We start from the raw sequence: 24,076 nt of genomic DNA on the forward strand, positions 1-24,076 counted from the left end.
CCAATAAGCGCGCGAGCCGCTTCGCTTAGGTCTGCTGTGCTGCAGCACTGCGTTTTACATTATTAAAAATTAAGGATAATTTTTGGCTTCATATTCTCGAGAAAAGGGGACCTTTTCCCATAGCGTAAGCTAGCTTACGCAGTACTCGTTCCCTCATCTCAGGGAACTGAGGTTACGTTAGTAACCGAGTACGTTTTGCTCTATTTCGCCAACAAAAATAGTTCCAAACAAAACCACAGCAGAACTCACTGTAAAAAAGTACATGAATCAATCAATAACTTATGACATCATTTATTATTACATTAATTATACACATGGTTTTATTCTATAGTGAGATATTGTGGTGAGACACAATAAAGTTGCTGTTATGAATTTGTTTCTACTGTTTATTATAGATAATATTTAGGCATTTATTATCAAATTATCCGTGGATTTTAAACAATTACTGGCCTGACCATTTATAATGTTAGCTAAAATGGCTTAATAGTTTGAGCTAATGTAAAATAAGTAACTGGAAACACATCAGTACTGAAAATCTTGTATTCCCCATGATTGCATCTTCATGATTATATGCGAAAAAAAAATTAACTTTGAATTTAATTAGCTAACTTTGCTAGCCTAGTACTGCACATGTGGTGCAGCAAGTAATTTAAATATATATATATATATATATATATATATATATAAAGTTTTCTATCATTAACCATCCTAATAAATTGCTGCCTTACACGTCTAAAAGTTCTAAACACAACTTGTCCTGTATTGTGTAAATTTAAGAATAGTCTCGACCTCTATTAATGAACTTTTCTACTTACCGAGTGCAAAGGGAAAAACGCAATGGACCTTGGGATCACGATCGCTCCATACAATGATGTCAGCGTTATTAATTTAGAGGATATTTAATAAATAAATAAACAAGACATTGATTAATCGAACACAAGCATATATACATTTATTTATCAATACCAGACTCCTATAAAAAAATCAACCCAGTCTCATATAAAAACGTACCCTGACTACGTTGGTCCAAAGTGCAAAACGTAGAGGGGTTACAATAATGGCCCTTGAATTGTATGACTGTAACGTTTTTTTTGCCTATTCTTTTCCTATTGTTTTGCGTCCAAGTCACGTGACTTTCAAGATTCCGACCGACAAAAAACATGGCGGACATTTCTCTCATTTTCTGTGAAAAAAATCAATATTTTGAGTTAGTTTCTGCATAAAAATACTTTTGATTACATTTCTAGCGAGAAATATATATTTTATTTTCATAATATTCACTCCGTGAATGTACATAATCACTCGCTTGTTCGTTGTTGCGAAGATTTTTCAGATCTCGCCAGAATAACGTAAAACTGCAACGTTTTGGTTGCTATGGACGCTGCTATCGCCTAGCATAGCTGTGGCCCCAGATTCCACATACTCTTCCTTGCGATTTCGCTCCGTCTGACGGATCAAACCCCTGCCCACTATATGCGATTCGTCTTGAGGTTGATTTGCTGATCAACACATTAATCCGTGGCAGCGGGAGAAACTAATGTTGACAAAGTGACGAGTTACGATCAGTCCGCTGTTTTTAATTTTGCCATCTACCGGAACCTCCGTGCATTTAACTTCATGTGTGGTGCGATCTCATTGATGGGTGGGTGTTGACGCGTCAAGGCCCCACGAAGAAGAAGAAGAAGAAGAAGAAGAAGAAGAAAACGAGGGAAAATAAGCAGGAAAAGGTAAACAAGGAGGAAAAGGAAGCTTGGAAAAAAACTTGACCAAGTTGAAAATGAATAACCTTGACCCCGAAGATGCCATATTCCTGGTTGATGCGTTCCTGGATGAGTGCAAGGTAAATAACATTATCTCAGTTTTGGAAAAAGCATACGAATTACATGCTAATTACAAGGTCTAAGACCATAATAGGCTCTGAGGTATAGCAGGGAAGAAGTATCAAGGTGCAAAACTGCAACACTCCAAACAAAGTGCAACCATACAGTACCAGGTTCAATGTCTTTATTCAAATGCAAGCTATAGTTCTGAGCTGAGCTGAGTTCACACGTTAGAGCCAGTGAGAGTTTAATTCAATATTCTGTCAAAACGTTTAACTTTCTTTTCTATTTTTCAATGTAGAACGGGTTTTCTAGACAGGGACACAACCATTAGACTGAATTTTTACAATGTAATATTATAACATTGGTTTTATAATGAGATGTTTATAGGTGGTGATAACCTTGGTGGGTGGTGGTTTATTCTGTGGCTTAATTGTTTATTTAGGTGGATCAGCATGGACAAACTAAAGGAGGGTCAAAACAATCCAAAAATCTGTGTTTGGCCTGATGAGGACAAAGATGGTCAACCTCTGCCAAAAAGATGTAGAGCTGGAGAGAAACGAAAGCGAGATTCAGCTACTGGTTGGTTTTTTGTTTGTTTTTTCATCATTAGTTGCATTCATTATCCATTGAGCAAGTTCTAAATTGATATTTATATTTTTGCAGTTTCTTCAGCAAGCGTTAAAAGCGTGTCCTGTGCTCCATCTACCAGCACAACTGAAGACACTGTGATCATCGAAAATTTTGGTTTTTTTCCCTTAATACTTGTTTCCTCATTTGTTATGTGGTAATTGCCCAGATTTAACATTGCCTTCTTCCCTTTTCATTTTCAGACTCTCTCATTCAAGATGTCCGAGACCTCTTGGGAAGTGGTGTTGAACAACCTTTCCCCTCAGACTGGAGGAACAGGCAAACTACCTCTCTGGAGAATTGGACAGTAATGAGGCCCTTCATGGTGAACAATATGTTGTCATCTGAGAAGCCCAAGGAGGGGGTTTGCCATCACTGTGGACACAATGCTGCAGTAGTGATGTGTAGGGACTGTTTACCGCGATCACTCTACTGCTCAGCCTGTGACCTTTCCACACATGAGGCCCTGGTGCTTCATAACAGAGCATCCATGGTGGAGGGATTCTTCAGACACCTGCCGCCATCCACTTTTGTTCAGCAGCACGAGGAAGGGAAATTCTCCTATCATGAAAAAGGTAGTTTTTTAAGTCTCAGGTCATATAGGCTGTTTTACATTTTACACAAATCCTGGTTTACTCCAACAAACATGCTGGATGAAGTTGTGTTTTGATAGAAACAACACCCTCTCTGTTGAGTTTTTGGATTCATTTACTCTAATATGTAAACTAATTCTGCTTTTTAGATTGCATGTTACCAATCGTTCCTCCCTGCTGCGACTGCTCCACTGGGCAAACAAGCTTTTCCAAGGGAAAGCCAGTTATTTTAATTGGAATGAATGGTAACATTTGTTTTATTATTATTTCTTCATATTGTGTTTTTTGTTTCTTGTGAACAAGAGATAATTGTTTTTGTCTGAAATCTCAGGAAGGTACAACCTCTTCCTTCCATCAGTAAACTGCTCCTGTGGAAAAACCTTGCCAGTGACCATAAGTGATCTAGTTGAAAGTGGTTACTGGCCAGCAACTGTCAATTTTGAGACCTTGTACTTGGTGGACTTGTTCACCACGTATGAGGATCTAAAAATCACTGCCCCAGGGATGTCGAGACAAGCTTTTGTCAGCATGCTCGAGTGTCGTACCAAACTCTTCGGGCGAGTGAGTGGACTCATCATTTAGTTATCTTGTTTGGCTCACCTTTTAAATAACAGATTCATTGTTAGGACTTGTTGTTACAATCCCCAAAGTTTCAGCACATATTTCTTGACAGAGCCCTTTCTTCGTCATGACCACAGTCTAAAGCCAACATTCGAAACAGTTACTTACTGTTTTGTTTTTTCACTTTTGCTCTAAGAGTGGTAAGATTTGTGGGGACACAATGCAGAGGGCCTTCCTCGAATGGGCCTATGCCAAATTTGAGGTTGACGAGCTGTCTCAGGTCCAGCATTTTCAGTGCCCTGCATGCACACCCTCCATATTGGCAGTTGCAGTGGATGGGAACCGCAAATTATATCGTTTAAAAGCCAACCAGGGTGTGTAACATTCATGTACAATGAAATGCTAGTGAGCCACAAATTACTTTTATACAGTAAATTTAACCCACATCTATATATTTCTTTCAAGACCTGATGGGTTTTTTGATGGAGTCTTTTTGGCCAATGATGCTGAGGTGTCCTCCTTTGTTGATTACATCCATGGAACAACTGGACATGTAAGCTAAATTTATATTTCTTCATGTGTAACACCACAATTTAAATTTTTATGAATGCTTGCCAGTTTTTTCCCCAAAATTTAAACAAAAATGGTTTGCATCAAATGCCATAATACCATGATTTACAGCTTATTTTGTAAAATGTAACTGTGTAAATGTCTGTATTTGCCCTCATCTGTTTAAGAATCCAGGGAAAGGGAGATGTGGTGCTGGTCAGTGGACCGCAGCACGAGAGTCTGCCAACAAGTCTGGAAGCAAACTAGACGAGGAAGGTGTTGAAGTTGCTGTCTGCCGTCATGGGGTTTTGCTGAAGGGACTGAATATGTTCCGTGGAGAAATATTTGCATACCCATTATATCTCCAGAAACAGCTAGCTTCACAGACCGTCCAGTTTTTTTGCTCTGATGTGGTCTGCAAATATTGGCCATATCTGCAGAAAGTTGTGGACCACTGTCCAGAGTTGGAGGACTTGCTGAACATGCGCCCATTTCTCTCCATCATGCATGCAAAAGCGCATTCATGGATGTGTGAAGTAATAATGACAATTAGATGTATTACTTACCATTTGCACCACACGTGATTGTCTGTCATCTGCCCCTACTTGTTGTTTTCCAAATTATAACATTCATTTAAATGTGTTACAGTTAAAATGGGGGGGACGCAATCAAGAAGGAGCTGGAACAACAATCGGGGAGGAGGTTGAACAGGTTAACAGCTTCCTCTCTCGAGCAGCCATATGTTCCAAGTACATGTCAAAAGCCGGTAAGCATTTTTCATGTAAAGTTGTGTCCAAATTGAGACCAAGTGGTTTTAACACTGATGCTCGGCCTTTGCATTTTAGAGTTCCATGCATAGGTGCTCCCTTAGAAAACAACTGTCTAGTCAGCACTTTTACGCTGATCAGGATTCTCTTAATAATAATTTAACTTCTGACACGTTAATTAATTTTATGATTATTTCCAGGTTTATGTGACAATATTAGAGAATGATCAATGTAGTATCTGACCTGTGGTCCTCACTGTGAACCTAAATTACTGCACATACATTGTGTGTCAAGTTCGCACAGACATGCTAACAATCCAGGCAAGTGGCTGGAACAAGCGAAAGGCAGAAAACCTTGACCGGACACTGGCCAAAAGATACATCAAGGTACAACTAGGAAAATATGTATAATAACATTTTTGTTTTTAAATTCTCAGCATTTGTTAACAAGGATATTTCTTTTGGACAGACTGTACAAAGGATTGCAGAGGCAACAAAGGACCTGGAGAAACTCACAGCTGAGTTATCTCTATAGCAAGACACAGTCCAGCAGTGGGTGTCTGATGTTCAGCAGTGGACCTCAGGTACTTTGAAAAAATTATTTGATGGGATATTTTAAGAATCATAGGCTCTGCTCTTGTACAGGGCCATCTGAAAAGAGGCTGATTGTAAACTGAAATTGGCATTAATCAATTTGTTTGTTGTCGTCCAAAGGAGCAACAATCCAAAATGACCTGCAGAGGACCATCGAGGAGCTATATCTGGGCATCAAACAGCGAAAAGTTCAGCTGTATCGTCAGTCTGGTGAGAGCAGAAAAGGCCGCTAGTAATGCAGATTTGTGAAAAAATGAATTCACTACTGATTTATACATAGTAAAAATAGCAAAGCCTTTTATTAAAAAAAAAAAAAAAAAAAAACATCTTTTGAAATAGGTTTACTACAAGTCAGGGCAGCATACTGAAAAACTGTGAAAATCATAATAAGGTTGAGTGCAATATCCAAATATTTCCAATATTTCTGCATTGTGCAGAGATGTCTTGACCTACCAATTTTTTCCTCTATTTTAAAAAAAATATATAGATTCTGAAAGAAATGTTTTCACAATTTTTAAAATGATTATGAAACTTGTGATTATCACAAAACATCTGTCACAATAATCATAAAACATACACACATATTGTGAAGTCTTATTTTGTATGGTGCGTTTGTGTAGTGATTGTGTGAATGTACACTCATTTTGTGTTTCTCATTGTAGGTGGGAACAAGCGAAGGCATCAACTGAGAAGAAAGATTGCTGTTGAGAAGAAAGCCTTGGAAGTTGCCATCAATGACCACAATGCTACTGTGGGGGAAGTTGAAAAACTGCCTCCTCCCAATGAACTCCTGGCTGTGGATAACTACTCCTGGCCATGGGAATGTAAGTACTTCCTCTGAAATGCACTGAATACAAATTGTTTGATGCACACATCTTGATGTAAATATGGAATCCGATGAAAAAAAAATGTTAAGACACTGAGCAATATGCAAAAAAAAAGAATGCAGTAATTTGTAAATGGAGGTGATCGAACCCCTTCGCGATGAGCTGATGTTCTATCTCATCCTGTCAGGGTTTATTTCTCTATTGTAGTAGTACAGCATGCAAAATATCTTCTGTCCCAATATTTTTATAGGAGGTTGTAAGATAACACTTTGATGTAATGTATTGCAGGTCATGGTGATATGGAGCGGAAAAAAAATGTTTTTGACAAGGTAATGCTGCTGGCTAGACTGAAAGAAGAAGAATTTATTGTGGTTCGCGAAGTCAAGCAGCTCATGGAGTACATGAGGAGTGTTGCTGGACTGATTGAAGAGTTTACCTTTTAGCTCACTGAAGACACCAGTGGGAAATGTAAGGACAACACATAGGAAGTCTCTTTCTTCTATTTGCTTCTCTGGTAACCATTGGCTTATTTCTTTATATTTTAATGTCACATTCTCAGAGGGCTTAATGGAGAAAGGGCGTGAGGGACTACTCTGTGTGCTGAAGAGAAGATTGCGTGAAGTTGAAGCACAACTGGCTAAAGCACGCACAACATACAAAAGTATTCTTGGACTGCAAACATTGCCCTTAGATGAGTTTTCCGAAGAGGAAGACTCAGAGAATACTTCCTCAACTGATGAGGAACTGGGAGAGTAGTTATTAGGGAGATGATGTGTTTACATTGTGTTGAACCCAAACGTCAGTGCTGTAATAACTTGTATGTGAAACCTGAGGTTATTTTACTGCTGTTGTAAGATTTCTTTGTGTTTAGAGCATGTACTGCAAATTCCTCTGAAACTGTAAAAACCCATTATGTTAGCCCATTAGTCCCCCCCCTCTGCCCCAACCCAATCACTGGTGATTCACAACTGTCAAACATGACAAATTACCTTGGTTTTTTTAGCATTACATTTTTGGTCGAAATGTATTGCGCATCCCTACATACTGTAGTTTCACTATAGTTTGTATATATTGTACCTACTGTAGTTTACGTAGCCTATTGTATTGTTACTCTCTCCAACAGTGTGGTATTCCAGCTTATGTTTCCACGTTAGTATATCAATACTCACTCACTTTCACACACTCGCTCACACACACACACACACACACACACACACAAACACACACACACACTCACTCACACACACACACACACACTCACTCACACACAAATACATACATACATACACTCACTCTTAAACACACTCTCACTCTCTCGTTCACACACGCGCACACACACACACCCCTACCTATCTAAATATATATAGTCTTTATTTTGTACAGGGCATAGTCTCTTAGCTCTAGAAAGCCTACTTTATTAATTTCACCCAGTAAAGTGAACTGTTGTTTCAACTATATGTCTATTTTGTTTGATTCATGAATGGTTTTCATTTAAGTCAGTTAACTGTTTTATCCCATTGTGTGAGTTGTTCCTTTCAACTAAGTCTGTAGTATTAGGCCTATATTCTAAGGCAGGGGTCATCAACTACACTTGTCTGAGGGCCAAACCATTTCTCAGCAGACACTATCAGGGCCAGACACTCTTGTAAAATTAAAATGAATATTGTATCCTATAAGTAATATACTATTAGACATATATTATGAGATATTATATTATTATATATTATTTAGCCTTTGTCAGTGTTAACTTACTCATATTACCTGTACGATAGCAAGCCACTAGGGCCAAAACGATATTTTAGGCTTCATATTCATGAGGCTGTCAACTGCTCACGTGGGGAAGGTGACTGCCGCTGGACGAGGCGGCCAATCACAGCGAACTGATTGACATCCAGGCTAGGACTGCAGGCGCTTCAGGCAGACATAACAGCTGTCAAGCGGAAATGTCATAGGGGAAATGTCAATTCCTTCGCAAACTGTGTGATTGTTAAACTTTCAAAAAAAATTGTTTTGTGTCTCAATCATGTGACTCTCGAGGTTCCTGTCGGGAAAACAAAAACGGCGGACATTAAGTGGAAAATTAAATATCTCTTGTCTTAATTATATTTGTGTTTTATAATTCAGCACTACACTAGATTGACATCAAATTTGACGGTTTTAATAATCACGCCTTCAGTTATGAAAAATAAATGTGTGGTTTTTTTAACATTTTTGATAGCGGAAGTAGCAACATTGGCCGTGGCCGTTACTATGGAGATTAGGACAGTCCGCTTTGCGTCAAGTGAGCAGAGCAGTTGGAGCGCTGGTCTCATGTTTTAGTTAAACTATCGTCATTAAACAAACATTTTTGTCTTCTCTTAGCATAGATCATATACATGCAGTATAATTATTTATTAGACAGTTTGTGATATTTGATATATTGGGTAGATATATGTTTTTACAACCCTAGGACAACCCTAATATGGAGGAACTACAACTGGGGTGCTGATGTCTACACAAGTACTGAAGAGGGGTCTAGGGAGTTGTAGTATTTTTTAAAACCCTGGGTTTTCCTTAAAATTGGAAGTTGTAAATACTTAATTGGTGGCATTCCAGGGGGTTTAGGGGATGTCAAACACATTTTTGGCATCAGACTTTAAATATTGTCTTGTTCAATGGGGGATTTTTATTTTTACGCCATAGCCTCCCACACCCCCCACCACCGCCTTTGGTGACTATGCTGAACTTCTTAACCCATGTCAACATCTTTCTATTACAGTTGGTCTCATGTATGTAACCCTTTTTGTCCCATAATTATAAGCCTTCAAATATGCCCTGTGATTAAGGTTCAAAGGTCAATATCTCAAAGCAGGAATAATATAGAACTTTCAGATTGAAATATGTTACTCTCCAGGTCAAGACCTTTCCAGAGATGTATTTGGTTAAGCTCTATGACAAAGTTAAAAAAAATTCACATTTTGGACATGTGCCCTAACAGGCTCTGGTTCAGAGAGCACTTTGAGGGCTTCAAGTGTGTGTGTGGGGGCAGGGGCATCGGACTGGGGGTAAAACCAGTACTGATTACCAGGGCCCCAAAGGAAGAGAGGGCCCTTGAAAAGTCTGGAATATATTTTATTTTACCTGGATATCTTTATGATTTTGGAGGGTTTTATGCCAGGATGAACACAGTCATTCAAATCAGTCATTCAAATCATTTATATCTGCCACAGCAAATAGGCTACACAATGCATCTAATGATAGAGTTAGATATAGTTAGATTTAGATTTACACACATTCTCTCTCACACACGCACACGCGGGCACACACACACACTTGGATATGTGGTTTACGGGGGCTCTCCATAGGCGTAATGGTTTTTCTAATGTACAAACTGTATCTATCCCCCTACACTAAGTCTACCCCTAAACCTACCAATCACAAAAAACTTTTCACATTTTTTTATTTTAAAACACAATTTAGTATTGATTTTTTTAAGAGGTATGGTTTATGAGGACACAGATGTCCTCACAAACCATGTTTTCGTTGTAATACCCATGTCATTATGCAAATTTGTGTTCTCATAAACCATATACAAAAACACACACACTAACAGCAGGCCCTGACAAGAGGGGACAGAGTAAAGGTACACAGAACCTACAATTTCCACACTTTTATCAGCCCCGGTCTTCTATTAGTCCAGTGGACCCGAATATCCTGTGTATAATATAAATGTGGTGTACAGTGTGTGGTCATTGAAAATGTGTTCAGATATATTTTCTATTGTAAATATTGTATTTATTTATAAGTCGCTTTGGACAAAAGCGTATGCTAAATGATGAAATAAATATATATTCTTCACAGAAAATGAGCCAAGGTCAAAGTGTCGGAGTTTGAACAAATAATTAATCGTATCATTTTTCTTTTGATAAAAAATGAAAACGGGTCCAACAGACCCGAACACCATACAATGGTTAAATGTATAACTGTCACAAAAGTGGCATCACGTTTTTACGTGTGGGCAACGTAGCTGTGAGAGGTCATTGATTGACACGTGGGTTGCCCTATCACAGAGGCACAGAGGTCAGCAGATTGACAAGTGAGTGAGGGGGTGTCCACTGTCTCCGCCACCCACCATTCATACAAGTGATGGGCATTTCGCCTCTTTTTCGTGAGCCGGCTCGTTTGACTCAGCTCACTGAAAAGAGCCGGCTCTTTTGGCTCACAAACGGCTCTTTAAAAAACAATAATGTTTTGACTATGAAAAACAATTCTAATTAAATTATTAAATGAAATCATACTCACAATTTCTTTAAAAATGCATTGATTTGTTATGAAAAAAGAATACTATTAAACATTTGCATTTAAATTACAACTTTTGAATGCATAGAAAACAACATTACAAAACAAATACAATCTGAATCTGAACAACATAATAGAACCCATATTAAAGAAAAATAAATAACTGAAAGGATTAAACTGGTCCCACTTTTTTGGCATGTTATATAGTCAGCATGAACTATCTCACTAGTTATGTTTTGTATAACTAGCATGAACACACACACACACACACACACAATGCTGATCATATTTTAATTTTATGAGAGATTTGCATTCAGAAATGCAAGGGGCTGATGATCATTAAAATGATTCCAAATGCTGCTGTGCTTCCGACTCACTTTCCTGCTTTTGTTTTGTTTTCAAAAGCTGTTGCGTTTTTCCTTTCCTCTCCTCCGAGTTTGACACTGTGTGTGTGATTGTGTGATGTCTTGGCCCCTCCCTCATGCCGTATAATTGGTTGACACCTCGTGTATGATTGACAGGAACAGAATGTGAGGCTGATCAGACAGTCAAAATATATATCTATATATATTTTTTGTTTGAATTAGTCAATTATTTTAAATAAAATAAAATGCATCCATTATTTAATTATTACATAATGATTTAATTTCTATAGGCTATATTATTTTTTTTAAATAGAGTCGGCTCTTCAGATATGCGAGCCAGCTCCCGTCGTTCACCTACAAGAGCCGGCTCTTAGAGTCGACATTCGCGAACGACCCATCACTAATTCATACTGTACATCCTCAAAGGTAGGTAATGAATACACGTAGTGATATCAACATAGGCTAACGGAACCTGAATAATAAAGTTAGTTAGCGCTGTCTACGCCATTATTCGGTAATTATTTATCACCATGAATTTATAGGGATGTGTCCAATGACATAGGGGTTTATCCAGCATTAACGTATATTAGCCACCACATTTAACGTTAGCTGCAGTTGGCGGCAATGTGCTAATCGAGGTCAGAATGATAAATTGAAAACTTTATTGATTCCAAATTCACGTCACTGCAGCAGAAATCAACTTGGAGGACGTATATGAAACGATGGAGTACTGGTAATTGTTGCATAGACTCTGTAGTAGGGCCGTGCGATATGGACTAAAAGTCATATATCGATATTTTTTCCGTGGCCGGATAATTTCATACGTCTTTTATTCATGGTCCGCGGTAAATCGCACTCCCACCACTCACTCATACTACAAATCCCAAAATGCACTGCAATAGCTGACACACAGGTCATTTAAATGGCTCAAGGGCAGAAATGTATAGTCACTTAAACACCAAATAAACTTAACGATATCTCGTGGTGTATCGCGTTTGAAAATATGAAACACACATGAAGTGTTGATATCTGACACTAGCCTACTGATAATGCTGAAATAGTCCAAATTACAAACATTTGTAATGTAACACTTAAATAAGGCAGTTCCTTTGTCTCTTTGGTTATTAAATGTTGATTGTTTTATATTCTAGTTTTAAGATGCCACGAGGGTCAACAATAACAACCTGTGTGGGCTGCAAAGCAGCTATTGGTGTGGCCACCAAGACCTGCAAATATTGCCAGTCTGTACAGCCAAGAAAGCAAAGACTGGCAAAAATAAATTAAGAAATTTGAGGACAGAAAGGAGACGTGGTTAAAAAACCAAAACAAAAACCAAACCACCTCTCATGTTATTGATGAGGCATCTGTCTTGGTATGTGTTTAACGTCTGTATTGTAGCCCACAATGTTTAAGACATTTATAATTGCTTATATTTCTGTATGTATATATATATATACATATATATTATATTATATTATATTATATTATATTATATTATATTATATTATATTATATTATATTATATTATATTATATTATATATATCTCTATATATATCTATTATATTATATTATTATATTATATTATATTATATATATCTCTATATATATCTATATATCTTTATTTTCTGGTCGAAAAGTTAAACACATTGGGGTACAAGGCCATAGTCTTCATTGGAAAGAAAACAAAGAAGCAGAAAACCTGGTCCGCACAAGTCCTCCAGCCAAAATGGCAGCTATCAGACCAGTCTGAAAAATGCCTTGACAGGATGAAGGCTCTTTATGAACTGTTAATTAATGGTAAGTGTGTGCGATTATTTAAAATCTTACTCCACAGTCAACATAAAAATAAATGTGACAGCAATTACAGTTGGGGATTTTCTTCGTACCGCTGTCACAGGTCAAACCACAGTGGGCCAAAAATAACTATTCATCTGTTGCTTCATCAAATTTGGTCTTTGCTTTATCCAATAGGTGTTTCTTTTAGAGCTGCGACAATTAATTGATATTTGAGATTATTAATCAATTATACAATTAATCACCAACAATTTTGATAATTGTTTAATAAAAAAGTCCTCCTCCTCCTCCCATCCAGTCCACCATCCAGCCCATCACCAGTCCTCCTCTTATCCAGCCCATCACCAGTCCTCCTCCCATCCAGTCCACCATCCAGCCCATCACCAGTCCTCCTCCCATCCAGCCCATCACCTGTCCTCCTCCCATCCAGCCCATCACCAGTCCTCCTCCCATCCAACCCATCACCAGTCCTCCTCCCATCCAGCCCATCACCAGTCCTCCTCCCATCCAGTCCACCATCCAGCCCATCACCAGTCCTCCTCCCATTCAGTCCATCACCAGTCCTCCTCCCATCCAACCCATCACCAGTCCTCCTCCCATCCAACCCATCACCAGTCCTCCTCCCATCCAGTCCACCATCCAGCCCATCACCAGTCCTCCTCCCATTCAGTCCATCACCAGTCCTCCTCCCATCCAGTCCACCATCCAGTCCATCACCAGTCCTCCTCCCATCCAGCCCATCACCAGTCCTCCTCCCATCCAGTCCATCACCAGTCCTCCTCCCATCCAGTCCATCACCAGTCCTCCTCCCATCCAGCCCATCACCAGTCCTCCTCCCATCCAGCCCATCACCAGTCCTCCTCCCATCCAGTCCATCACCAGTCCTCCTCACATCCAGTCCACCATCCAGTCCATCACCAGTCCTTGCTGAAGCAAAAACAAACTTTTGGCAAGTGAATTACTGAGGTGGTATCTGCCACAATGTGCCACTAGAACAGCTTCAATCTATATAGGAACTGATGATGATGGAGAGCACTGTTGCACATCCAAAGTCTGCTGTAGGTGTTTGGTGCCTCATTTTTAGCTGTATAGAATTCACTTCAGTCTACTGTGTATATGGACAAGCTCAGTATGTGCACACACACACACATCAAAATACATGGCAGTAACAATTCCCATCCTGTGCTGGTTTGTTCTAGGTGGTTGTTATAGCGAATACAACCACGACAGGCTGATCAGGACTTGAATCAGCCTGAAGGGGTTGTATTCACTATAACAACCGCCTCTCTATACGTTATCCCACTTATTACAAGGCTACCTACCAAATAAATCAATAATTTTACACAAAATATTGATTTAAAAAGGAGTTTATTGATTTTAAAATGATTGTATTGCTTCCGTTAAAGAACACCGTGTCCATGGGAACACTCTGTTTTTCATGGCAGCGGTGTGTTATACTTAGCAGTGGTCTGTTATCAAGAAATAACAGACCGCATTCTACATTAGAATTTAACCAAGCCATGTAATAATAAATGATAATCAACTCAAAATATGGTGTAACTTAGCAAGCTTTCATATTCTGTGGGGAGCGTGGATTCCTGTCATCGTAATCAGTTTCTTATTTCTCAGTTTGTTTATATGTGTTTATACACTTATAAAATAGGCCCCTGATGATCATAAAAACCCCTATTCCAGTGAATATTAATATTAATCTTTACAGTAATATCCTTTACAGTAGTGATTCTCACCGTCACATAGCATCCCCAGAAGGCACAGTCATTCACAACCAAGGAAAACTTGCTTGTGAATGAATTCCGGGGATGCCCCTTTTATGCCTAATCATGACACTCATGTATTTCCAATGAAACCTGTTCACCTGTTGATCCTGTCCCAGGTTTTTAGGAGTATGTTGCAGGCCTCAAATTCAAAATGAGTTAATATTTGCTAAAAACAATAAAGTTTTTCAGTTTGTCTTTGTAGAGTATTCAATTTAATATAGGTTGAAAATGATGTGCAAATCGTTGTATTATGTTTTTATTTTCTTTTTATAGTAGACCCAGCTTCATTGAAATTGGGGATTGTAAAACTCATTGAATCAGATTGACAAAATCTTCATACTTAGTAAATCATTCTGTGAGACACTGTGCTCTGTGAATTGAAGTCTGGAAGACACATCTCCCATCAATAATAAGGTTATAGGATAAAGGTAATATGAGTAGGAGGAACTACATTCATTGTTTTTCCCCTCATCTTCCAGGCTTTTCCTTCAATTGGTCACCCGTGTGTACATCTTGTAGTCTATAACCCTTGGTAGAGCGAAGAAGTGACCGTACAGCATATGGTTAAACAATTTCCATGCATTTCAATGAGTGCCCTGCAAAAGATTACAATCTATATCTTTCCAATTGTAATGTGATATTATATATTTGTTATTGGAATAAAGGTATTTAGACCAGTATTCATTGTAATAACAGCTCTTCACAGATACATTTCCTTAATCTCAACAGATATGTCTGCAAACAATAAAAAGAAGCAGAAGAATTCTGCAGCCTCAGACATGTCTACAAGGAAGAAACTGAGGGGGAAAAAATCACCCAAAGGTTATTAAGCTTTCCTAGATTTACATTTCACCATTTCAAATCAGACTTCAAATAAAGTGATTATTTTGCCTTAGCCAGATATACGTAAGTCATAAATATATCATGTGTTGCCTGTCAAAATAATTTATTAATTCATTGATGAAGATGTATGAGGTCAAACTCATGTACTTTTTTTTGCTCTTTTAGAATGTAACCATGGGATCTTAGAAGGGGAACCTTACTACCCAGTGAAGAGGGTGATCCGCTGCAAAATGCAGAAGGTTAGCTTTACAATAATTAAAAGTCTTAGATGTACTCAGTGGAATTGCAGCACCCCAACTGGAAACCCCTTAACCCCCTAACTTTGATGTTTTTTCAGGTGATGAAGTTGGTGGAATGAATAGAATGATCAAATGAAGTTGGTGGAATGGGAGCCCTGTTCACTCTGGTATGTACAATTTATCATAGTTTTGATTGGAATAGCCTAATTCTTAGTACTTCAAAACTTAAAGTAATAGCCTTGGCTTGTATTTGTGGGTGGCTGTGGCTCAGTGTGTCGAAGTGTCCTTGGGCACTCTTCAAGAGAGTTTCACATCTAATGCTGGCTATTTCACATGCAAGCATGTCAGCCAATGAAATAATCCATGCCATGGGACCTTTAAGGCAGATAAACCTGACTGCCATAATTGAGAGACATATGTTGGACATAAGAACCAATTTATTCTGAGCAAAAGGGGAGGTCTTTCATGACCAAATTTTCAAGACTAATATTGTGCAGCAAATTGCAGAGGTCTTTTACAATGGATACCTTCAGAGCAGAGGTATATGATTTCAAATAAACGGCTACACCGTAGGTAATGCATATTCAAACCTTAACCAAAATATTACCATAGGCAGGTAATTTACTGTTATCAGATTACTGTAAGTTTATAAACCTACTGAATGAAGGGGTGGCTTGCTGTTCCTCATTGCCCTTAACCTTGTCATGTTTGTTTTGAATTTAATTTATGGCTGATGTAAAGACCTAAATTAATAACAATCTCTTTTTATTACAGTGGGAAAACTTGGCCGCCACAGTGGGTGACGGAGGAGAACACCACAAATTAAGGAAATGTTCAATCCCATTGTTTTGTTCCATAAGCTATGTGTATGTTGTTTACAGTATATTAAAAAAAATTCAAAAGCCTGAAAGACTCCCACTTTGTAGCAAACCAGAGAACACATGGTGTGTTTACAAAAGCTTGACAGATCATCTCTCTCCTTCACACATAGATGATAGATAGATAGATATTGCATACTTCAAATAATATAGATACAATTAATTCACCTCCATGCAGAGAAAAACTTGATAATACACCAGAAATAAGTTATTACCACTGATCTATAATATATATAATATAGATCAGTGGTTATTACTAAGACCAGACACGTGGTGGCAGCACTGAATATGTCATAAACGTCATCACATCAGTGGAACACTTCCTGGATATTTATTGAAATATCATGCTCGATATTGAGTAATACCACAAATAACACGCCATTCCATATTCTTGGACTAACAATGATTCCAAACTAAAAGTACTTCTTCTTTTTTGTAACTCGTCACTTTGTCAACATTAGTTTCTCCCGCTGCCACGGATTAATGTGTTGATCAGCAAATCAACCTCAAGACGAATCGCATATAGTGGGCAGGTGTTTGATCTGTCAGACGGAGCGAAATCGCAAGGAAGAGTATGTGGAATCTGGGGCCACAGCTATGCTAGGCGATAGCAGCGTCCATAGCAACCAAAACGTTGCAGTTTCACGTTATTCTGGCAAGATCTGAAAAATCTTCGCAACAACGAACAAGCGAGTGATTATGTACATTCACTGAGTGAATATTATGAAGGTAAAATATATATATTTCTCGCTAGAAATGTAATCAAAACGTATTTTTATGCAGAAACTAACTCAAAATATTGTTTTTTTTCACTAAAAATGAGAGAAATGTCCGCCATGTTTCTTGTTCTCACGGTCGGAATCTTGAAAGTCACGTGACTTGGACGCAAAACAATAGGAAAAGAATAGGCAAAAAAACGTAACAGTCATACATTTCAAGGGCCATTATTGTAACCCCTCTACGTTTTGTACTTTGGACCAACGTAGTCAGGGTACGTTTTTATATGAGACTGGGTTGAAAAAAATACATTATCCAGCATGCATTAGTCACTTACCCTGTGACCTGGCAGAAAACGCTTAAACTGCTTACTGCACGCACCGCGGAGCGTTGTTAAACTCACCTCTGAATAGTGTTTTACCTGCAGTTGAGCTTTGTTTTGGTTAAACTCACATCTGGATGCTGTCCTACTTGCAGTAGAGCGTTGTTAAACTCACCTCTGAATAGTGTTTTACCTGCAGTTGAGCTTTGTTTTGGTTAAACTCACATCTGGATGCTGTCCTACTTGCAGTAGAGCGTTGTTAAACTCACCTCTGAATAGTGTTTTACCTGCAGTTGAGCATTGTTTTGGTTAAACTCACATCTGGATGCTGTCCTACTTGCAGTAGAGCGTTGTTAAACTCACCGCTGAATAGTGTTTTACCTGCAGTTGAGCGTTGTTTTGGTTAAACTCACATCTGGATGCTGTTCTACCTGCAGTAGAGCGTTGTTAAACTCACCACTGAATGCACATACTATAGTGCATGCATAAATGATGGTGAATTAACAGATATATAGGCCAATAGAAACACGCTTTGTGTCTGTTGATGGGGCATCAATATCCATAAAGCACTTTCTAAACATTTGCACATAAGCAACTATTTACAAACACATTAAGTTTCTGCTGAAGAAACAGTCAACATGAATCAAAAGTTACCCAAAACTAGACCTTTGGGATAAATGTTTGTTGGTATGTTACATTATAAAATGTTAGACGTTAGGCAGCTCGATGATAAAGTGACAGACAATATAATATTGTATGTACTAGAGATCGACCGATATGGGTTTTTCTATAGCCAATGTTCAGAGGTCAGGGTCAGTCGATGGCTGATATGCGCTGCTGATTTTTAGGGCCGATATCTTGAAGTTTTCCCCTTCATTTCTATGCTAAAATGTCACACTGATAATAAGTGGATGCACAACATTTCTAGACTCATCATCATTTATTGAGCACTGACTTGAACCATCTCTCAAATCTTAATTTTGTGCACTGCTCGATATTAAAATAAAAAAAAAATGTATCAAAAGATAACCAAACAAATCAATAAATTGACCAAGTATTAAATATATAAAACAGGTTATATATATATATATATATACATATGTAGCAGACCCCGCCCGAATGATGGCCCAAACTTTACTGATGTTAATGAAGTTTATTGAGTCCGTTTTCACTCAAAAATCACCGTAAGAGCTTATGCCTTTTCGGGGGGTGCTTAAAGTTGCAAACGTTATCTGCGACACAACTCTGATGAACTTGAACTGCGTGCTTTCTTTTTCCTTCCCCGTAGACTACAACACCCGTCAAAATAAAAGTCCCTCTTTAGTAAGACAGATAATGCATTTCTTAAACCCATTTAAACTCACAGAAATATAAAAAACAAATGTTCAAAAACGAATTAGAATATTTATCAAAGCAAAGTCTGTTACACTCCCACCAAATTATAAATGTTATTTCAACATGCATAATTTTCAAACATAAGTAATTTTAACTTATAATAACCATTTTGTGTGCATGTGTGTAAAGCAAAGTCCTTTTGAAGATTTGTTCACTCCGCTTCCAATAATAAGACCAACTTCTGAGCTGGTCTCTCTACGACTGAGACCTTGTTTACCCGTTCTCCTTTTTTGTTTAGTTTTTTGTCACCGAGTGCTATTGTGACCTTCCTTACTAGTCCATCTTGGCTAGTTACAATGTCTACGACCCGTCCTAGTCTCCACTCATTTCTTGGAAGGTTCTCATCTGTATCCATGACCACATCACCAATCTGAAAATTCCTTTTTGGAGCATGCCAGCATTGTCTAGCTGTAATATTGTGGAGATACTCTTTTTTCCATCTACTCCAAAACTGTTCAGTAAGGTACTGCACCTGTCTCCATCTCTTTCTCCCATAGATGTCTTCTCTTATGAACTTTCCTCGTGGTGGTGGGACTGTGGTGGTTTTCATGGTAATCAGATGGTTAGGTGTGAGCGGTTCTAAGCTCTTGGGGTCGTTCAGGTTATCCACTGTCAGGGGGCGACTGTTGACTATTGCCATGGCTTCATAAAATAAAGTGCGCAGTGAAGCATCGTTGAGCCTGCCTGATGAGAGGGAAACTGTAGCATTAAGAACACTCCGTACAGTTTTGATTTGACGCTCCCATACACCACCTGCATGACTGGAATGAGGGGGATTCATTACAAAATCACACTGTTTATCTGCAAGGAAAGCAGTGAGCCTTTCTGGGTCAAGCTGATGTAATGCCGAGTTCAGTTCATTTTTCGCGCCAACGAAATTGGTACCTTGGTCACATCTGATCTGCCGTACTGTGCCTCGAATTGCAATAAAGCATCGCAAACTGTTGATGAAAGCATCTGTGGACATATCTTCTAACATTTCTATATGAATGGCTCTTGAACAAAAGCAAGTTAGAAGCAGACCATACCTTTTGTGCTGTTTTCTTCCTTCTTTAGTCATGAATGGACCAAAGCAATCCATACCACAATACACAAACGGTGGGGAAGGCTCTACACGTTCTGTGGGAAGATCACTCATCCGCTGGCCTTCCACAGGTTTTCTCAACCTTCTACAAGGTACACAGTTGCGAATGTAAGATGCGACAGCTCTGTTTATTCCAGGTATCCAATAGCCGGAAGATCTGATTGCATTAATTGTGAAACCCTTTCCTTGATGCTTTACACTTTCATGATAGTGTGCAATAATCAACTTTGTTACATGATGATCTTTAGGAAGGATCAGTGGGTGCTTGAACGAGTGAGTGCATGATGAGTGGATAAGTATTCCTCCCACCTTGATCATACCATGAAGGTCTATGAAGGCGTCCAGGTGATGAAGTTTATTATAACCTGGAAGTTGTTTTCCTTGACTCAGGACATCCATTTCTTTCTGATATGCTTGTTTTTGAACTCCTTTTAGAATCAAGCCTTTTGCATGTTCCTGTTCACCTACAGAAGCTGTCGCATTAGTTTTATCCTTCTTAATCCGTCTCACAAGGCGTGCAATGGCTTTGACAGCATTAGACCAAGATGAGAACTTTGACAAATGGTCTACAAGATCTTTACTTTCTGTTTGAAACGTCTGAATCTTTTTAACTTCTGGATCTCCTATTGGAAGCTCCGGTACAACATTTGAGGTCTCTATTTCTTTCTTCCACAGGAATGAAGGACCCGAGAACCAGTTGGACGAGAGTAATTCATTTATTGTTCTTCCTCTTGAAGCATTGTCTGCTGGGTTATCATCTGTTGGGACGTACAGCCATTGTTTGGGTGCTGTGCTTTGGCGTATTTTTTGGACTCTGTTGGATACAAACGTATGAAAATGACGGGCGTCGTTATTGATGTAACCCAAGACCACCTTTGAGTCAGTCCAAAAGAATTCATTGACATTAGTGAGGTCAAGCTCTTCTCTGAGCATATTGCTCATTTTGACTGATACCACTGCTGCCGTCAACTCTAACCTCATCTCATCCTTCTCATTGATTACTCTCAGATAAGAACACTGACCATAACCACAGGTACTTGCATCAGAGAAATGATGTATTTCCGTTTTTACAATTTCACCGAAATCAGCAGGCACATAGCATCGTGATATGTCCACCTTTTCCAGATTGACAAAGTCATTCTGCCATTTCTCCCACCATGGGCTAAGAGCAAGGGAAAGTGGATCATCCCAGCCTGTACCCTGGCGACCCATTTCTTGTAGGATCCTCTTACCATTGAGAACATAGGGAGCTACAAAGCCCAAAGGATCATATATGGAGGCAACCGTTGACAATATGCCACGGCGTGTTGTAGGTTGACCTTTTAGTGGGATATGGAATTGGAAGCTATCACTCTTTATGTTCCAATGAATTCCCAGCGCTCTTTCAAGTGGCATGTCATTGAAGGTAAGATCCTTTGTTTCAAAGTTTACAGCACGTTCTGATGCTGGTATACTCTGCCGAACAGTGTTGTCATTTGACACAAACTTGTGAAGTCGAAGACTTCCCTTTATGCACAACTCCCGTGCTTCCCTTGCCAGCTGAATGGCCTTTTCCACCGTCTCTACACTTGTGACTCCATCATCAACATAGAAGTCTCTTAAGATGAACTGAGCGGCTAATGAGTATGATTGACTATGCTCACTGGCTAGATATCTTAGTCCATAGTTTGCGCAACCAGGCGAAGAAACCGCGCCGAAAAGATGCACTTTCATCCGATAATCTTGAAGCGCTGAATTTGTGTCTCCGTTTTTCCACCATAAGAAGCGCAGGTAATCTCGGCCATTTTCCTGGTGATAAAACGGGTGAAACATTTTTTCAAAGTCACATATTACAGCTATAGGATGCCTTCTGAACCTAACAAGGACTCCGGTGAGATTGTTTATCATGTCCGGTCCTGGTAACAAATGTTCGTTGAGACTTGTGCCTTTGAATTTTGCGGAACAATCAAAAACGACACGTAGCTTGTCTGGCTTTTTTGGATGGTAGATGCCATGATGAGGTATGTACCACTTTTCGCCAACAGTTCCATCATCATTCACTGTTTCTACATCACCTCTTTCAATGATGTCATTCATGTAAGCAATGTAGACTGTCTTATATTTCTCGTTTCTACAGAATTTCTTGTTCAAATGATTGAGTCTGACCTTGGCAAGCTCTCTGTTATCAGGTAAGTATGGCCGTTGTTTGAACGGAAGAGGCATTTCATAATGTCCTAGAGCATTTTTCTTTATACCTTCTTTGAGTTTGTCTAGGAACACAATATCATCCTGAGAAATTGTCTTTTCATCTGCTGTGACATCCTTAAAGTCCGACTCAAGTACACGGATGGCATCCATAGGTGTCAAAGCTGGAATCTCCTTTGTGGCTATTCTGTGACACAGACTGACTGATGTTGATCCCACAACACTCCATCCTAAGTCAGTTAGAATAGCATAAGGTTCATCATCTTTTCCCAGTATAACTTGCCTGGGAGCTAGCACTCTGTGGCAGTTGTAGCCAATAAGTAAACCAACTTCACAGCTGAGTAGAGGTGACATTTCGTCTGTGATTACCTTCAAGTGACTCCAGTTCTTTGCCGTTTCCTGCGTTGGTATGTGATCACGATTGACAGGAATACACTCCTTGGTGTATACTGGAGGCAGATTGATATGTACTGATGAATTGTACCCTCTCACACGAAGATCAGACACTCTTTTACTTTTAATTATCATACTGTCTCCCATCATGGTGGTAAGTTTGAGTTTTATTGGCTGAGAATCCACTTGCAGTTTATTACTCACTTCTTCATCAATGAAAGTGGTGTCACTCTGAGTGTCTAACAAAGCATAGACAAGCTGTTCATTGGATGGATTTTTGATGGATGACACCCACACAGGTACAATCATGGATGTAATGACTGAACGACCTTGTCTTGTGATATTAAGCATCATGGCATCTGTAATCTCACTCTCACATGCATGCTCCATGCTTACCGTTGGTTGCTTTCTGTTTCCCTTATTCTCATAGTTGTAGTCATGAAGACATGTGGGATGTCGCAGTTTGCATACATCACATGTGTGGCGATGCCGACAATCCTTAGCACAGTGACCTGGTTTCATACACCCAAAACAGAGTTTATTGTCTTTGACATAGGACCTTCTGTCTTTCAGAGACTTTACCATGATTTCTGGGCACTTACAAAGTTGATGGCTGTCATCTTGACACAACATGCATGGTGTTTTTAACTGTCCTTTAGCTATTGTCTGTTTGTCACTGTTTACTGTTGTTTGTGTTTTGAAAACAATCGCCTTGTTTCTTTTGGTTTCATTTGAGATTCTTCTCTCATGAGGTGACTCGCGTGAATGAAGAGCATGTAGAGAAGTGATAGGATTACACACTATTTCTGCTTCAGTTGACATGAATTTTACAAAGTCTCGAAAGCTTGGAAATTCCTTGCCATCCATAAGTGATGTTGTGACTTGGCGGTTCCACCTGGAGGCTGCCCAGTCAGGAAGTTTCTGTACCAGCCTTTGATTCTCTTCACAGTCGTTTAATATTTCCAGGCCTTTAACATGAGGTATGGCTTGCAGGCAGGCATTTAAAAAGTCTGAAAATGTTCTCAGGCCTTCTGCATCTTTGGATGGTATTCTTGGCCACTTTGACAGCTTTTCACGGAATGCTCTTTGAATGACAAATGGCTGCCTGTATCTTTGGTTAAGCTTGTTCCAAGCATCTTTGTACGCTTCTTCATCATTACGATAAAAGGTGCCTTCAAGATATTTGTGTGCTGAGCCACTGACATACTTTTTCAAATAATAGAGTTTATCAGCTGCAGAGATGCCTTTTCTATCTATAAGTGACATAAATGAGGCTTTCCAGTCCACAAACTGAATTGGGTCTCCATTGAACACTGAAGGCTCGGGTATGGGTAACCTGTTGATGGCTATGCTGTCCTGAACTGCCTGAGCAAGATGAGACACTTCACTGAGAGGTGTTGACTGAACAACACTGCAATGCTGATGTAACATTCCGTTTCTCTGCCCTTGATGATCATTCGGTATT

At 39.1% G+C, this 24,076-nt stretch overlaps 1 protein-coding gene and 1 long non-coding RNA gene across 3 annotated transcripts; both read left to right on the forward strand.

Moving 5' to 3' along the window:
- The first annotated feature begins 1,675 nt into the window (after positions 1-1,675).
- LOC132133920 (uncharacterized) lies at positions 1,676-6,778 on the forward strand. Of its 2 annotated transcripts, none has more exons than XM_059546833.1 (15): positions 1,676-1,840; positions 2,266-2,402; positions 2,487-2,567; positions 2,654-3,025; positions 3,193-3,288; positions 3,375-3,604; positions 3,801-3,980; positions 4,070-4,157; positions 4,342-4,689; positions 4,802-4,919; positions 5,121-5,306; positions 5,389-5,503; positions 5,634-5,723; positions 6,176-6,337; positions 6,629-6,778. In XM_059546833.1, exons 1-8 carry the CDS (start codon positions 1,800-1,802, stop codon positions 4,073-4,075), a joined length of 1,143 nt encoding a protein of 380 aa, XP_059402816.1. In that variant the 5' UTR covers positions 1,676-1,799; the 3' UTR covers positions 4,076-4,157; positions 4,342-4,689; positions 4,802-4,919; positions 5,121-5,306; positions 5,389-5,503; positions 5,634-5,723; positions 6,176-6,337; positions 6,629-6,778. The 2 variants fall into 2 exon arrangements, with proteins under 2 accessions (XP_059402816.1, XP_059402815.1); XM_059546832.1 differs by having other exon boundaries at positions 5,215-5,306.
- Positions 6,779-15,285: 8,507 nt separating this feature from the next.
- On the forward strand, positions 15,286-16,532 carry LOC132133927 (uncharacterized). The gene is made up of 4 exons (XR_009429299.1): positions 15,286-15,378; positions 15,565-15,638; positions 15,762-15,805; positions 16,413-16,532. It is a non-coding gene; the product is annotated as an uncharacterized LOC132133927 (long non-coding RNA).
- The last annotated feature ends 7,544 nt before the right edge of the window (positions 16,533-24,076 follow it).

The sequence above is a fragment of the Carassius carassius genome, unplaced genomic scaffold, assembly GCF_963082965.1.
Source record: "Carassius carassius unplaced genomic scaffold, fCarCar2.1 SCAFFOLD_73, whole genome shotgun sequence".
Taxonomy (NCBI): domain Eukaryota; kingdom Metazoa; phylum Chordata; class Actinopteri; order Cypriniformes; family Cyprinidae; genus Carassius; species Carassius carassius.

What these genes read in the sequence shown, in the direction of transcription:
- LOC132133920 (XM_059546833.1), top strand. Translation starts at nt 1,800, where the DNA reads ATGCCATATTCCTGGTTGATGCGTTCCTGGATGAGTGCAAG. An exon ending in CGTTCCTGGATGAGTGCAAG is followed by an intron (nt 1,841 to 2,265) that starts GTAAATAACATT and finishes TTGTTTATTTAG; the next exon opens with GTGGATCAGCATGGACAAAC. An exon ending in GTACCAAACTCTTCGGGCGA is followed by an intron (nt 3,605 to 3,800) that starts GTGAGTGGACTC and finishes TTTTGCTCTAAG; the next exon opens with AGTGGTAAGATTTGTGGGGA.